This window comes from Phacochoerus africanus, chromosome 1 (assembly GCF_016906955.1).
Source record: "Phacochoerus africanus isolate WHEZ1 chromosome 1, ROS_Pafr_v1, whole genome shotgun sequence".
NCBI lineage: Eukaryota > Metazoa > Chordata > Mammalia > Artiodactyla > Suidae > Phacochoerus > Phacochoerus africanus.
The window spans coordinates 112,977,164-112,993,178 of NC_062544.1; the positions used below are offsets into that span (position 1 = coordinate 112,977,164).

The 16,015-nt window shown below is 57.3% G+C and overlaps 2 protein-coding genes across 8 annotated transcripts in view; both read left to right on the forward strand.

The window, feature by feature from the left end:
• Positions 1-8,492, forward strand: part of SEMA3F (semaphorin 3F) — a 29,842-nt gene extending 21,350 nt beyond the window's left edge. For 2 of the 3 annotated variants that reach the window (XM_047774721.1, XM_047774727.1), the window contains 13 exons: positions 787-880; positions 2,226-2,345; positions 2,574-2,713; positions 2,840-2,954; positions 3,124-3,193; positions 3,361-3,505; positions 4,374-4,596; positions 5,228-5,316; positions 5,453-5,494; positions 5,677-5,834; positions 6,017-6,084; positions 6,349-6,482; positions 7,141-8,492. In XM_047774721.1, the coding sequence (XP_047630677.1) occupies positions 787-880; positions 2,226-2,345; positions 2,574-2,713; positions 2,840-2,954; positions 3,124-3,193; positions 3,361-3,505; positions 4,374-4,596; positions 5,228-5,316; positions 5,453-5,494; positions 5,677-5,834; positions 6,017-6,084; positions 6,349-6,482; positions 7,141-7,551 (1,809 nt within the window). In that variant the 3' untranslated portion in view covers positions 7,552-8,492. Of the gene's footprint in view, positions 1-786; positions 881-2,225; positions 2,346-2,573; positions 2,714-2,839; positions 2,955-3,123; positions 3,194-3,360; positions 3,506-4,373; positions 4,597-5,227; positions 5,317-5,452; positions 5,495-5,676; positions 5,835-5,999; positions 6,085-6,348; positions 6,483-7,140 lie in introns of all 3 variants that reach the window. The other variant, XM_047774730.1, reaches the window with a different exon arrangement.
• Positions 8,493-8,563: 71 nt separating this feature from the next.
• GNAT1 (G protein subunit alpha transducin 1) lies at positions 8,564-15,690 on the forward strand. Of its 5 annotated transcripts, XR_007134306.1 has the most exons (10): positions 8,564-10,913; positions 12,221-12,263; positions 12,371-12,512; positions 12,610-12,767; positions 12,861-12,989; positions 13,232-13,385; positions 13,638-13,791; positions 13,894-14,085; positions 14,456-15,078; positions 15,169-15,690. XR_007134306.1 is itself a non-coding variant. In XM_047774736.1 (9 exons), exons 1-8 carry the CDS (start codon positions 10,808-10,810, stop codon positions 14,082-14,084), a joined length of 1,077 nt encoding a protein of 358 aa, XP_047630692.1. In that variant the 5' UTR covers positions 8,564-10,807; the 3' UTR covers position 14,085; positions 14,456-15,690. The 5 variants fall into 5 exon arrangements, 4 of the variants coding, with proteins under 4 accessions (XP_047630692.1, XP_047630697.1, XP_047630712.1 ...); XM_047774736.1 differs by having other exon boundaries at positions 14,456-15,690; XM_047774741.1 differs by having other exon boundaries at positions 13,256-13,385; positions 14,456-15,690.
• The last annotated feature ends 325 nt before the right edge of the window (positions 15,691-16,015 follow it).

Below are 16,015 nucleotides of genomic sequence, written 5' to 3' on the forward strand. Positions count from 1 at the left end.
CACCTGCTGCCCCTTTCTTTCTGCCTCGGCTCTCTCCTTTCCCTCCCTCTCCCTCCTCATAAGCTCATCCTGGTCCCACTGCCTTCACCCACTTTCCTCCTAGCATCTGCAGGGCTGGGCTGGGAGGCATGGTGGGGAAGTGTTTGTGAATTCCACGTGGTCTAGGCTGGACCCCTCAACTCCCGGCTCCCTGCGGAGACGTGTGGAGCTGGGGCCCCTGCTGAGGGGCAGGAAAGGGCCTGGCCTATTAGTCTGTCCTGAGGACCACAGGTAGGGCATAAAACCTGGAGACACAATAACCTCTGAGCCCTCTGGCCTGGTGGGACCTGATGGCAAAGGATAAGACCCCAGATCCTTGGCCAGTACCCGCTGCCCTGGTCAGGTTGGCAGCCTCTTCATGGCCCAGGAGAGGCAGCCACAGGTCAGAGTTGTGCCTTTGTGGCTTAAGGGGACCCTGACCAGAGTCTTTCTGAACGAGCTAACATGGAGGGGCTTCAGCTCCTGTAAGCCCACCCATCCACCTCTCATGATTCAAAACCAAGTCCTCTGAGACTTGATTTCCAGGTCTTCTCTGAGGCCTAGACCAGGAGGCACCTCCCTTGGAACCCAGAGCACAGCCCTGCCCTGGGAGACTGGCCAGATAGGGTTAAAACTCATGAGACCTGGGAAACTAGGGGGGCTTCAGGGTGTCCCGGGGGCTTGCTCTCACCCTGGGAGCCTGAAGACCCTCACCTTTCCTGGCTGTGGGATGGCTGGGATGATGCTGAGCCCCTTTCTGCCCTGCAGGATTACATCTTCTACCTGGAGCCTGAGAGACTCGAGTCAGGGAAGGGCAAGTGTCCGTACGACCCCAAGCTGGACACAGCCTCAGCCCTCATCAGTGAGTGCCCCCATCCCACCCTCGTTCTGTAGGCGAAAGATGTGGCCTCTGCCTCTGGAGCAGGGAGCATGGCACTAACACTTACCCCAGGGCAGACCATGAAATTGCCACCTCTGAAGCCCCTGCAGTGTGGTCCCACTTGGTAAGGGGAGGGGTACAGAGCAGACCCCAGTGTGAGCTAGGGGCCAGAGACTGGGTGGTGTGAGCCTCCATCCAGCCCCTCAGATGGGGGTGGGTGGGCTCAGGGGCCAGATTCTACCCTGAAATCCACAGTGTAGTCCATGCAAAGGCCTCTACCCTCCAGGCCACAAGGTTCCTAGAAGAGAAAACAAGCCAAGTCTGCCCCAAGGGTGGTATTGGGTGGTCCCATAGAGTGTTCTCAGACTGTCTGGGATGCTGGGAGAGGCCCACGAGGCAGCACCAGTGAGGAGTCCTGGCACAGGGTCCAGCTGGGGGAGTTCGTTTCTGGTCTGACCAGGTGTCTGGGAGAGTTGGGAGAATGTTCTCTGAGGAGGAGTCCTGCTTAGAGCAGAGCCTCAGGAGCAGCTGCTGCCCTACTCCCAGGTTGGGTGAGCCACCACTGACCCTGATGCCTGCGCTCTGCCTACTTTCTGGCTGCCCAACCCAGCCTGCCTCTCAGAGCAGCTGCTGGGCAATGTGCCGCCTCCAAGCCGGGGAGAGGCAGAGGGTGGGCCTTATCCTCCCCATCTTGGTGAGTACGAAGGTCCTAGCCTGACGGCAGAGTGCAGACCAGGGAGTCTGATGGGGGAAGGCAGGGCCTGCCCGGGGGGAGACTATAGGGAAGACATGGGATGGTGTGCTGGAGCCGGTGTGGTTGTTAAATTTTCAGGTATTTTGTGGGTCAGCTGTTAAAAAACAGCTATTATTAAAAAGTAAATTATGTAAGATTACAATTAAATAAATGACTTCAAAAGCAAAGGTAAAATACTCAAACCTCTTGGCTTCTAATTATTTTACTCCACATTATCAACTATGTTCTTGAGATAATTTACATCTACTGTATCTATGCAATGGATATACTATACAATGGCTTTGGCAGCTCTTCCCAGCACCATTTTCAGTGACCTCAGGTTAGTAGCTTGAAGTCAGCCATGGTGGGAGTATTTACACCACAAAAATTTGGCGCTGGTTGCTCATCGGAGCCAATTGCTGCTATTAATCCCAGTCCTCCCGAAGCCAGTGGTGAAAACATTCACCAGTGGTGATCCTGCTGTGCCCTAGAGAACCTGAGGGGGAAATGGGACCCAGCTCTGGAGGGATTCTGTGCTCTGCACTGGCCTTAGCCAAAGGCATCCCCCTGACTGATACACTGGCCCACCCGCAGACGAGGAGCTCTACGCGGGTGTGTACATCGACTTCATGGGCACCGACGCAGCCATCTTCCGCACCCTTGGAAAGCAGACAGCCATGCGCACAGATCAGTACAACTCCCGGTGGCTCAATGGTGAGCACAGCCCACGGGACCTTTGGTGGGCAGCACGTCTGGAATGCTGCACGGAGATCATAAGGAAACACTGGCGGGGGGGTGGAGGGGTGGGATATTTGGCCCTTGACCAGCTAGGTTGTGGGTAGTTTCTTGTCCAGGGAAGAATTGGGGGTGTTCCTGTACTGGGCTAAGGAAAGAGGCCTAGTTCGAGGAGGGCTCCCCCAGCTGACCCCTGCCCCCCTGCAGACCCTTCATTCATCCATGCGGAGCTCATCCCTGACAGCGCAGAGCGTAACGACGACAAGCTCTACTTCTTCTTCCGCGAGCGGTCTGCTGAGGCACCGCAGAACCCCGCCGTGTACGCCCGCATTGGGCGGATCTGCCTGGTATGCACTGGCGAGGCCCCTTTCGGCCCCCTCCGCAGACCCAGTCCTGGCTGTCTCCACCCCGCTCTGTCAGGGTCTCGGGGGTGAGTGAGCTGATCTGACCCAGCCCCTGCCCCTGCCCCCCAGAATGATGACGGCGGCCACTGCTGCCTGGTCAACAAGTGGAGCACATTCCTGAAGGCACGGCTGGTTTGTTCAGTACCAGGCGACGATGGCATCGAGACACACTTTGATGAGCTCCGTGAGCACCCAGCAGGCGGGAGGGGGCCTGTGGCTACCATGGGGGCTGGCGGCCAGGTGGGTGGTCAGGGAGCGTCTGGTGTTCCCGGGCCCCCCACCAGCAGGAATGAGCAGGGCCTTTGGGCTTCTGGCCAAGGTACCCTCCCAGCACCCTCTCCCTCTGTCCCCAGAGGATGTGTTTGTCCAGCAGACCCAGGATGTGAGGAACCCAGTCATTTATGCTGTCTTTACCTCCTCGGGGTGAGGCTGGGGCCCAGGCCAGCAGTGGCAGAGTGTGGCCGGGTTGGGGGTGGCTATGATTTGTGGAGGATCCCATCCTGGTGGTGAGCTGTGGGTGGGGGCGGGGTGGGGAGGGGCCCCGGGCCAAGGTCTGCCCCACCTACAGCAGCAGCCTGCCCTGCCCACAGCTCTGTGTTCCGAGGCTCTGCCGTATGTGTCTACTCCATGGCTGACATTCGCATGGTCTTCAATGGGCCCTTTGCCCACAAGGAGGGCCCCAACTACCAGTGGATGCCCTTCTCAGGGAAGATGCCCTACCCACGGCCCGGCACGGTAAGGTCCCCACTCACTTCACCTGACCTTTTCCTCTCTTTCTATGAGGCCAGCCTTGGGTCAGGCCCTTTGCAGACGTGGGCTCCCCATCAAGGTGCTCAGAACCAAGTAGAGGAGGTGGTCCATACACACATATGGCATTTACCCTCAGTAAAGCTGAAGTTAAAACACAAAAACACTCTGCCATTTATGCAGTGTCAGGCTGTGAAGAACCCAGCAAGGATCCTGAAACAAAGACGGTGGGCTGGGTGTGGTGGGGTGCTCCCTCTGGGGGGCTGTTTGGGAGCTAAAAGTTGTAGGGAAGAATCTTCAAAGCAGAAGCCGGAAGGCAGGCTGGAGGTGGGGTTGGGCAGGAGCCCCTGCAGTGGTGGAAGGCAATTCACCTGATCTTGGTGTGACGTGGGCCACTGCAGAAGTCTAAGCAGGAGAGGTTCGTGATCTAATCACATGCCTAGGGTGTTAAAGGAGCTCAGGGCTGCAGTCCCACTGATCATGGGCAGGGTTGGGGGGTGGTGCCTGGAAGAACAGCCAGAGAAGAAGGAGACAAGTGGGAAAGGGGATGAGGACCTAGAAGGGCCATGGTCAGCTCTGCCAAATGCTGCCACAAGGTCATGGCACCTGAGGCCAGGGAGATGACCATGGGATCTGGCCATGTGGGACTTCCTTGGAACCTCAGCTGGAGCTGGACCTGCCGAGAGGTTGAGTGCAGGGCAAAAGCCGGTATGGGGGTTCTGAGGAGTGGAGTAGGTAGAACCCCTCCCAGCAGACTGACAGAGGAGAGCGACAGAGTAGAGACGTCTTCTGAAGCTAATGGGCCCAGAGGGCCCCCCCGGGTGGCCTGGGCCTGACGCTCATACCCTGCCTGTAGTGCCCTGGCGGAACCTTCACGCCATCCATGAAGTCCACCAAGGACTATCCTGATGAGGTGATCAACTTCATGCGCAGCCACCCACTCATGTACCAGGCCGTGTACCCTTTGCAGCGGCGGCCCCTAGTGGTCCGCACAGGCACGCCCTACCGTCTCACCACTGTCGCCGTGGACCAGGTGGATGCAGCCGACGGGCGCTATGAGGTGCTTTTCCTGGGCACAGGTACCCACTGCTGCTCCCGGCCCCTCCCACTCTGGGCCCTCTGGGTGGAGGGTGCTGATCCATGGGGCTGGGTCCTACCCTGCTAGGGGGTTGCCGTAGAGTTGTCTGGCCTCTGCCTTCTCTCTGTTGGAGCCTTCTCTCTGTTACCACAATACCTAAGAACAGGGGTAGGCAAACTCCATTTTCATCCCCATCTCTGGTGGCTGGAGCACAGGGACCCTGGGTGACTGGGGACCCATATTGAGACAGGAAAAGGGAGGACAGTTGGCATTCACCTCCAGTACACCCAGGTCCAAATATGGACACACATGCTATTGTGTGCACAGCACCTACCTACCACTGTTCCAGGAGCCCTTAACCCAAGGGAATACCTCCAACATCCTATTCTCAGCTTCCCCAAATGTGGATCTGGAGTCGGAGGGACAGATTCTAGCTGTCACCACCCCCGCTTATCCAGACCCAGTCCCCTCAGACCTCTTCCCCTCATCTGAGAGCAACTCTTCAACCTTGGCACAGAGCTCCTGCTCCACTGCTCTTGGGGAGTTTGGGCCCTGGTGGGGGAAGGGGCTGAGGCTGGTGCCCCTTCCCCAGCGTCCTCAGCCTCACTGAGGCCCTGCCCGGCCCGTTCCAGACCGCGGGACAGTGCAGAAGGTCATTGTGCTGCCTAAGGACGACCAGGAGATGGAAGAGCTCATGCTAGAGGAGGTGGATGTCTTCAAGGTGGGTGTGACACCACCCAGTCCTATCCTCCCCCTGCCTGCCAGCCTCCCTCAGTACCAGCTTCTGACCCCAGACCTCCAGGTCAGGACAGGGAAGGTGTGCCCAGGGTCATAAGCTGATCCCTGTCTTCTTCTAGGACCCAGCACCTGTTAAGACCATGACCATCTCTTCCAAGAGGGTGAGTTTTGGCAAGGTGGGCTAGGGGTAGGGATGGAGCCTGCTTCCCCTTGGGGCAGGCCCTTGGCACAGAGATGGGTCCCCTGAGGCGCAGAACAGGAAGGAGAGGAGCCTGGCCCAACTGGCTCCTGAGGAGGGCTAGCTGTGGGGAGGGAACTGACAAGCCCCTACTCCTGCCCACAGCAACAACTGTACGTGGCCTCAGCCGTGGGCGTCACACACCTGAGCCTGCACCGCTGCCAGGCATATGGGGCTGCCTGTGCTGACTGCTGCCTTGCCCGGGACCCCTACTGTGCTTGGGATGGCCAGGCCTGTTCCCGCTACACAGCATCTTCTAAGAGGTATGGACCCCCAGACCTTTGGAATTTCGGCCACCAGACCCAGGGCCCTGTCCTAGGGGGGTTGGAAGTGGATATGATGTTACCCTGGGGGACTCTGTGGGTGAGATATCCTACTCTGGAATTTGGGACCTAGGGGGGCGAGCTTTCTTGGGAATACTCCTTCAGGAGCTATCTTCATCCAGGCGGAGCCGCAGGCAGGATGTCCGGCACGGGAACCCCATCAGGCAGTGCCGTGGGTTCAATTCCAATGGTGAGTGTGCTATGTCTCACCACTGGGTGTGGAGCCACACAGCCCACAGAACTGCTCACAGGGTGCACACTGGAAGGATTCTCACATGGTCCATGGGGGTGAGAGGGCTCAGGGTTTTGGAGAAAGGATGTCCCTGGCCACCCCCTCAAGGAGGGGATGCCCAGTGGCCCAGCCCTGTACATGGTGGGCTGGCCCTGTATATGCCCCTCGCCAGCCTGCACTGGAGGCAGTGCTGCTTTCATGGAGCACCTTCCCATTCTACAGCCAACAAGAACGCTGTGGAATCTGTGCAGTACGGCGTGGCAGGGAGCGCAGCCTTCCTTGAGTGCCAGCCCCGCTCGCCCCAGGCCACTGTTAAGTGGCTGTTCCAGCGAGATCCCAGCGACCGGCGCCGTGAGGTGATTTCCTGTGCCCCACAGTCCTCACCGTGGATGCGGGAGTCCCTTGTCCAATCGAAATTCCACGTGGGTGAATGTAGTGTAGGACCCAGTCTGGGCCAGCCCTCCTTCTAAGAAGGCCATGCCAAGCTCCCTTCCCTAGGTAGAAATCATTTGAGTAAATCCAGTTGTAGGGAAACTCAGCAGGGTTTCCATATTATATGGAGACTGTTTGTAGGCCTGCCTTTTTATCTGAGAATGCTGTGTGTATACTCTCTCAGCGGTGCTTCTCATTGTATGGAAATGTCACATGGATGAGCTCCAGCATATGGAAATATGAGCTCCCGCATATTATGGAAATGCCTTCAAGGCATTCCCTTCTTACATGGAAATTCTATCAGGGTGCCCCAACATCTATTTATTCTCATTAGGTAGAAATTGTGTGTATGTTCTGGAATTCTCTCATTGCACAGAATCCCCTGATGGTCATTCCTCCTGACATGGAAGTATGTGTTATTCAGATGTAATGTGGAAACTTCATGTGGGTTTTTCTTGGCATATGGAAATTCCACCTGAGTGCCCCTACCATGGGGTGGCTGCAAAGGTGGTCTGATATGGGAGCTGGCTGGGGCAGCAGGGTGGTGCCACAACTCCTGAGCCATACCCTCTGCCTCTGCAGATTCGCGCTGAGGACCGCTTCCTGCGCACAGAGCAGGGCCTGCTGCTTCGCGCCCTGCAGCTTGGTGATCGCGGCCTCTACTCCTGTACAGCCACCGAGAACAACTTCAAGCACGTCATCACACGGGTGCAGCTGCATGTACTGGGCCGGGACGCCGTCCATGCTGCCCTCTTCCCGCCGTCAGCTGTGAGCGTCCCACCACCCCCAGGCGCCGGCCTCCCCACGCCCCCTTACCAGGAGCTGGCCCAGCTGCTAGCCCAGCCGGAAGTGGGCCTCATCCACCAGTACTGCCAGGGCTACTGGCGCCATGTGCCCCCCAGCCCCAGGGAGGCCCCAGGGGCACCCAGGCCTCCTGAACCCCAGGACCAGAAAAAGCCCCGAAACCGCCGCCACCACTCGCCGGACACATGAGGCCTGCTGTCTAAGCCCTGCAACGGGCTAGTCTAGCCCTCATCCCTTTTAATATAAAAGATATATATATATATATATATATATATAAAAATCTCTATATTCTATATACACCCTGCCCCTGCAAAGACAGTATTTATTGGTGGGTTGTAAATAGCCTGCCTCAGCGGCAGCATCATTCAAAACTTCAACCCACGCTGGTCAGAGACGGCAGAAAACAAAGCCCACCTAACGAGGCCCAGCCAGTTGGCCGGACCAGGCCAGGACCACACAGTCCCCGCAGGCTCAGCTGGGAGTCTACCTGCTTGGACAGCCACCACCGGGATCTAGAGGACACAGGGAGGGAGCAAGCTCTGCCTGGATGGGGCATGGACTACACCTTTGCCAGTGTGTGCTGTCAACCTGTGCCATTGGCATATGCGTGGATGCGAGGACTGCTTTGGAGACTGGGGGTGGGGGTGGGGGCTAGATGCACTCAGAGAAGGGAAGAAGGGGCTCGCACAGGATGCTGGCCCCTGCCTGGTTAGGGGCACTCAGTCAAGGCCAGTCCTTTCCTGGGTATTTATTCTCTATTTATTGGGGACAGGAGAAGAAGAGCCCCACCTGGGTGGGGTAGCTCCTCCAGCCCTTCCTTCCCTCCCTGCCTGGCCACTCTACCTCCTCTTTGCTTTTTCTGTGCCACTGTGATGCGGAGGCTGGGAGAATAGCAGAGGGGCCGGGCTCAGGCAGCGCTGAGGGGAGAGGGGGCCATGGTGGAGGCCTGGGGCCTGCAGGGGCTCCCTGGGGCTCTCTTCTGCCCACCACTTCAGATGATGGGTGTAAATAGCTCTGGGGGGGGCAGTTTGGTAGGTGGGTGAGGTCTCCTGGCAGCCCTCTGCTGCCCAGGCCTGCCACACCTGCCCTTGGGTTCCATCTTGCTAATAAACACTGGCTCTGGGACTGGACTTTGGCTTTCTCCTTGGCAGAGGAGGGAGGATGGGGGTTCAGCCTGCACCTAGATTCTGTCCCTCCCACACACACCTCCAGGTAGTTTGGCCACCAGTTCCCTCATTCAATTGTTTGATCACTTGTTCACACTGTTTTCTCACTTGCCTTTGTGTCTTGCCAGGCTCTAAGGACTCAGAATTGGCAAGACAAAAACCACAGCCCTGACAGTTCAACTGCCCCTGTCCTGAGAATCCCATCCTTCCTGCCTCTTTCCAGCCAGCTCTCAGCAGAGGGCCCAGCACAAGCAAATGTCCAGAGGTGGGGAAGACCAGAATAGGTGGGAAGCTGCTAGAGAGGACCAAGTAGGCCTGGGGGCCCCGTGCCAAGTTTAATGAGCAAGCCCTGGCAGCGGAAGCCAAGAGCTCGGGAAGCTCACGGATCCAGCAGGGCTTAGGGCCATACGTGGCAGGCAAGGGGAGCCAGGTGGGGCTGGGGAGGCCGTGTAATGATCCCATTAAGTAAACCCAATATGTAGAAAACAGGTTTAACAAATCTGGGCTTCTGCACCACTCCACCCCCACTTGGCAGTGTGTAAGGGGCTGCAGAAACCCCCCCAGGAACCACTTAAAATGTGGGGGTGGGGGTGGTAGAGGATGAATGGTACCCAAAGCCTAGAAGTGGCACAAATGATGTGTTGTTCCTGGATCAATTCTCCCTCACACAACAGGGTAGATGTTGAAGCCACCAACTCACAGAGCCAGTATCTGCTTGCCACATGTTTAGGGACAGTCTTCAGTGCTCAGTATCAGGCTCTGGCACTGTGTCATGGTCTCTTGCATCTGCAAAAGTTGAGTACTAAGCTGGGCCAGGTTTCCAAGGAGTCCAGCCAGGAGGAAGCCATGAGAGCCCAGGGTCTGGGTCTTCTGATGGGAGGTGGCAAATCTCCAGAGGCTGGAGCGTGATACTGCATGCTCAGATGAACCATTTCCACCCAGTAGCACTGTCCCATCTGAACACCCACACAGACCTCAGACCTCTAAGCTGAGGCACACGTGCCCTGAAGATACCCCTAGGCAGGCCCACTAGTACCCAGTAGGGACAGAAGAGGAGCAGAGTGGATGAGTCCCACTCCTCCATGCTCCTGGGAGCGCCAGACCTGCTCTGGGACAGCCATTCCCTGGAAGAGTCTGGCCAACTCTGCAGGTCAAGTACACATGTACACATAAGCACAGGCACATGCAAGTGTGCACACACATAGGCAGCCACATGCAGAAATATACATGCACACACTAGCACACATCTACATGCACTTACACATTCATGCACACACATGTCAACCCACACAAGCAGCACAAAGTACACATACACGTGCACATGAAGAGAAATGCACAAAAGCTCATCTGGCTCAGGCACACACGGTACACAAACAGGTGAGCAGAGACACACAGAGGTACGAACACACAGGTGCATGTGTACACAGTTGTATACACAAAGGTGTCATGTCATCGCTTTGCTTGGTTCCAGTAAAGGATAGACACACACAACCAGTACATGCGGCAGACATGCAAGCCCACTCAAGTCCATTGGAATCAAGGAGGCCTGGAGAGGCCTTGCCCAGGTCAGATTCAGCCCTGGGTATAGGGCAAACACAAGGTCCACCTTTCCCTCTTGACTCCCTGCTAAGGAAGGGACCCTGGTCTGGAGTTACGCAGCCTTTCTCAATCATCTCCTGCTGTGTGACCTTCTCAGCCTCCACTTCCTCATAAGTAAAAGGGGGCTGATGATGTATGCAGCCATCAGCATAATCTAGGTAAGAAGCAGTGCTGAGCCCAGTGCTGGGCAAAAGGCAGGTGCCCCATGCATGCCTCTCCTACTCCCTCTGGCAGCCCCATCCCCCATGGCCCCCACCCCCAGGAATTGAGGCCCTATCCTCCCCTTTCTGAGCCTGGATCCTCTGGAACATGTCTCCCTGCTCTGGAGCAGGGGCTGAACTATCTCCAGGGTCTCTCCCAGAGGGTTTGGGGAATGATGCAGAGGGGGTGCAGAGTCAGCAGTTGAGGGATTGGGGCCATGCCAGCCTGATTAGGATGGCTGGGGGCTGAGCTGGATTCACCTGTCCTTGTCTCTGATTGGCTCTTTGGTACCAACAACCCACAAATCCTACTAAACAGCCCCACCAGGGCCTGCACTTGTCTCTGGACAGTTGATTGCCACTTCTGGGGCCAGAAGGGTGTCTGTGGAGGCCAGACCCTGGCTTGGGCCTGGCTCTGGGGATCCCTTCCATCCAGAAGAACCAGCTGACTACTCTGTTCCTTCACCTCCTGCCGGGGCCATGGGGGCTGGGGCCAGTGCTGAAGAGAAGCACTCAAGGGAGCTGGAAAAGAAGCTGAAAGAAGATGCTGAGAAGGATGCTCGAACTGTGAAACTGCTGCTTTTGGGTAAGGGTTTGGGCCGAGCTGAGGCCACTGCAGCTAGAAGCCTGGGAGCAGGCAGGTGGCCCTTCTATGAAGCAGGAGTGACTAAGGAAACAGAATGCGCCTACAACCTGATAGGGAACAGAGTGGGAGCCCTGGCCAGGCAAGACCAGGCCTGACAAGTGATACCTTGGCTCCCTAAGGCTGGGTTCCTACAGAACTCCTCTCCAGAGGGTCCAGCCTTAGGCAACTCCCTCTCCCTCCACACTTTTGTAGATATGTGTGTACGAGACCCACTTTTGTCCTTGTTGGGCTCCCTGAAACTCCAGCCTTTGGCTTGATGGGCCTGCTGGGCAGGGCTTAGAAACCATGGGCCTCCTTGGGAACCTGTAATAGAGCTGCTCCCTTGGGAAAGAGAGGGTAACAGTCACCTGAGAGTTGGCAGCCTCTAGGACCACCCAGACCCACAGACAATGGCCCTCTGTATTCAAAGCTTTATTGTTGGCAGACCTGCAGAACAGCTAAACGGGGTTAGAGGGGGTACTAAGGCCCAGCAGGGAATAGATAAGGCCATGTCCATGTCCACGGTCCCATGGGTAATGAGGGGAGATGGGATAATCCAGTACCTTGAGGCCAATTCCTCCCCGCAGGGTAAGAGGGAGCTGATTTGAGAGTGCAGTGTGGTCTCTACTGGCTCTCCAGGGTCAAGTCAGACAGCTGGATGTGGGCAGAGGGACCAAGCCAAAGTACCCCAGGGAAGACAGGCTAAGCCAGAAATCCCATTAACTGTGCCCAATGCCTATAGGAGAGCAGGCTCAGAGGGGCTGTCAGCTCTGTCCTTTAACCCAGCCAAAGGCCCTAATTCCCTCTGAGCTTCTTGGAGACACTCCCTTCCACCCCAGGTGAAAGGCGGGGTTGACCCGGCTCAAATAATCCCATGCATGCACTACCATAATTTCCCACCAGGTGGCGTTCCAGGTTTCTTTATTTTGGCTTCACAATTATAAAGACTGCGTTTACCGTTTACCGGGTCTCAGAGGATCCCCAGCACAGTTGAGGTCGATTTCCCCACCTCAGCCCTCTTCTGTCACTACTGACATTTGCGTTTTGCTGTCAGGGCATCAGGACCTTACTCTGGGAGGTGAGGGAAAAATAGGTGGGACCAGGGTTTGGGACAGTGTCCTGGGCTCTCTAGCCATTTTCTGGGCCTCGGTTTTTTGTTTTTGGTTTTTGGTTTTTGGTTTTGTTTTGTTTGTTTGTTTGTTTTTATGGGCGAGAATTAGAGGGGGCGGTGTGGTCAGCGCGGCTCTGAGGCAGGGTTTCCATTCCAGGTGCTGGTGAGTCGGGGAAGAGCACCATTGTCAAGCAGATGAAGTGAGTGCCCCTGCCCTATCCCAAGGCCCCTGCGGGTGGGCACACGCACGAGGTCTGTCCTTCCCAACTTACCCAAGAGGTGCTGACCCGGCTCTCCACGGCCGCAGGATTATCCACCAGGACGGGTACTCGCTGGAAGAGTGCCTCGAGTTCATTGCCATCATCTATGGCAACACACTACAGTCCATCCTGGCCATCGTTCGCGCCATGACCACGCTCAACATCCAGTATGGAGATTCTGCGCGCCAGGTGTGCCAAGAGGGTGGTTGAACAGGGCCTCTGGGGACTCGATGCGCGAGGCTGGGCCCAAGTCCATGTCTCCACCAACCACTCCCCCTGCCCCCAGGACGACGCCCGGAAACTGATGCACATGGCAGACACAATCGAGGAGGGCACTATGCCCAAGGAGATGTCAGATATCATCCAGCGGCTGTGGAAGGACTCGGGTATCCAGGCCTGTTTCGAGCGCGCTTCAGAGTACCAGCTCAATGACTCAGCCGGCTAGTGAGAGCGCAGGCGGGGTGAGGGGAGGGGGGCGTCGGCGGGGCCCTGCCTTGCCCCTTCTCCCGATCCTATCCGCACTCCGGTCTCCCGCAGCTACCTTTCGGACCTGGAGCGCCTGGTAACCCCCGGCTACGTGCCCACTGAACAGGACGTGCTACGCTCACGTGTCAAGACCACGGGTATCATTGAGACGCAGTTCTCCTTCAAGGACCTCAACTTCCGGTACGGCCCGCACCCTCTCTCTAGCTCTGGGGGTCTGCCCCCAGGTTCACCGCCCGAGGCCCCGTCCGGTCCCAGAGGCCACATCCCTACTAGAGACCCTGCCTCTTCTCCGACACATTCCCGCCCCCGCAGAAAGGCCTGGCCCCTGCCGATGCCAGTCCCAACTGAGAGCCTCCCAGCCAGCATTAGAAAGTGAGGGGATGAGTGTGGGCGCATCCAGAGGGCTCGATGCTCGGGTTCAGGTCCAGGTCCTTACGGCCCCGCAGGATGTTTGATGTGGGTGGACAGCGCTCCGAGCGCAAGAAGTGGATCCACTGCTTCGAAGGTGTGACGTGCATCATTTTCATCGCGGCGCTGAGCGCCTACGACATGGTGCTGGTGGAGGACGACGAAGTGGTGAGTGCCCAGCAGGGCCTGAGCGTTAGAACTGAGAGGAGGAGTGTAGAGACGGCGCTGCGGGCGCGGGAAACGTCTGAGAGGAGACATTCGCCCCACTCAGAGGGGGCGAAAGGGGAGGCGGTCTTGGAGCTGTCTGTCGGGAAGAGGGAACCCAGGAGCCCAGGGATCAAGGCTCGGCCCGCGGGCCGCAACCAGGCGGGGCCAGCGGCCGCTGTCTCCCCGGTGCCCGACAGCCTCTGCCTTCTTCAGAACCGCATGCACGAGAGCTTGCACCTATTCAACAGCATCTGCAACCACCGCTACTTTGCCACCACGTCCATCGTGCTCTTCCTCAACAAGAAGGACGTTTTCTTGGAGAAGATAAAAAAGGCTCACCTCAGCATCTGCTTTCCGGACTACAATGGTGAGACCCTCGATCCGCCGCCAGGCGGCGCCCGGAACCCACGATCTCGGCCTGCGCTAGGAAGGATTCGGGACAGGGAATGAGAGCCCCCTTCCCCACCAGGGTCTAACACTTATGAGGACGCGGGCAACTACATCAAGGTGCAGTTCCTCGAGCTCAACATGCGACGCGACGTGAAGGAGATCTATTCCCACATGACCTGCGCCACCGACACACAGAACGTCAAATTTGTCTTCGACGCTGTCACCGACATCATCATCAAGGAGAACCTCAAAGACTGCGGCCTCTTCTGAGGTGGCTTCTCACTGGCCAGGATGATTCCCTGCCGTGCCCCTTAGTCCCCTTAGTCTCAATACCCCAAGCCCTATTCCCAGCTCCCCACCCTAGCTCTCTAGATCCACTTCAATTCCTGGCATCTGGCCCCCAACTTGCAGACCTTCCCGCTTCCAGGCCCCACCCTGGCTCCTCAGGCTTCACACCCCCGCCCCCGCCCCCACCACAGGCCCCTCTCCTAACTCTCAAGCCCCAGCCACTCAATCTCTTTTGACCCTGCCCAAGCCCCCAGGTGTCACCCCTTCCAAGCCCACCTCCACTTGTCTCTCAGCCCAAACCCAATTATTTTGGTTCTTAGGAATGTTGACTCTGTTCCTTTTTCTCTTCACAGGTGTCTGAGCTCATGCACCCTTGAGATCCTGTAGCCCTAGCTGCCTTGTAGCCCTGATCCACAGGACCCTATCAGAACCCAGGACTACTGGGCCCCAGGCTGTGGCCCCACCAGCCACAGATCTAAAGCCCTGAGCCCTGCTAGCCTGAGGCCCTAACCCTCCCTCATGGCTCCCAGGATTCCCATGTCTCTCAAAGCACAATGCCCCCAACCCAGCACTGCCCTTCACGGCCTGGCTACTCTGGCCTCCAGGACCCACCACAGCCAGCCCCAGCTAGGAGCAAGCAGGACCTGGGGCAGCTAGAGCTCATGGTGACTCAGCAGTACCCCAGTGACCAATCTCCTCCTGTGCTTCTGCCGCAGGAGGCCCGTGACTCACCTGGTGGGTCTAGGTTCAGCAAACAGCCCTCCCTCCTAGAGCCTCATGAAGGGCAGGGGGGCAGGCAGAGAGCCCTCCTCCAAGCAGGTCTGCTGCTTACCATCAGCCCATTCTAGCCTTTCCACCTCCATGTGACCAGTCTGACACCCATCTACCCAGTGACCAGTGACTGGCCCGCCCAGCAGCTTCAGGGATCCAAAGTTCAAGCCAGTGCTGGCCTGTGCCGCCCATACATAGATGATTAGTGAGTAGGGGCAAGCCTGGGACCTCCTGAGTGCCAGGAAAAGACTCAAGCTGGACCCTTCCCCACATACCCTATTCCCTTCCCCCATAGGTTCTGCTGCCTCCGTCCTTGGACACTGGATTCATGTCCTACCTCACCCACCCACCCACAGTACTCCAGGCCAGCCAGTCTGTTGAGGGAGGGTACTGTTGACACCAGCTATGGCCAATGGTCAAACTGTCCAGAGGGGTGGCTGGGAGCAGAGTCCGGCTCTCATCGATCAGCTCGGGCAAAGGATTTGGGACAGGAAGGAGGTCCAGGTTGTGCTCAGAGGGGTCTGCCTCAGGTGGGGTCACGAGCAAACTCACGTGACCCTCTTATCCCTGCCACCTGCTTCTTATCCTTCCCTGGTAGGAAAAACTGAAGGCCATGTCCAAACCATCAGGAACAAAGGCCCATGTCCCCACACCCCTGATCCCTACTTCTCATCAAATGCCACATCCTTGCTGATGCCTGAGGGCCGGGGCCTGTGCTGCAGTCGAAGGCAAGGAACTTCCTTCTGGCAAGGCCAGGGCATAATTTGCACTCCCATCAGCTAGATGCACAGACTCAGCAATAAACCTTTGCATCAGGCCCCAGTTGTCTTTTCTTGGGGGGAAGGGGAGAGAACGTTAATTATCACAAGTCATGGGCATTTATTAAGTCCCTGGTGCTGGTCTGGACATGAATAGGATGATGGTCCCTTCTGGGGAGATGACCTGACACAGCAAGGGGCACTCTTGGGGGCATGGGCTCCATCCATGCCTCTAGAAAGAAGCCATGGGAAATATTCACAGGGACAGTCTTGGATCAAGAGAGGGTTGTGAGGAGGAAGCTCATTCTGGCAGGGACAGTCAGATGTATAAGGCCCAGGAATGTGGGCTGGTGGGCCACAGGAGTTCAGTGCAGCAGGAGCAGA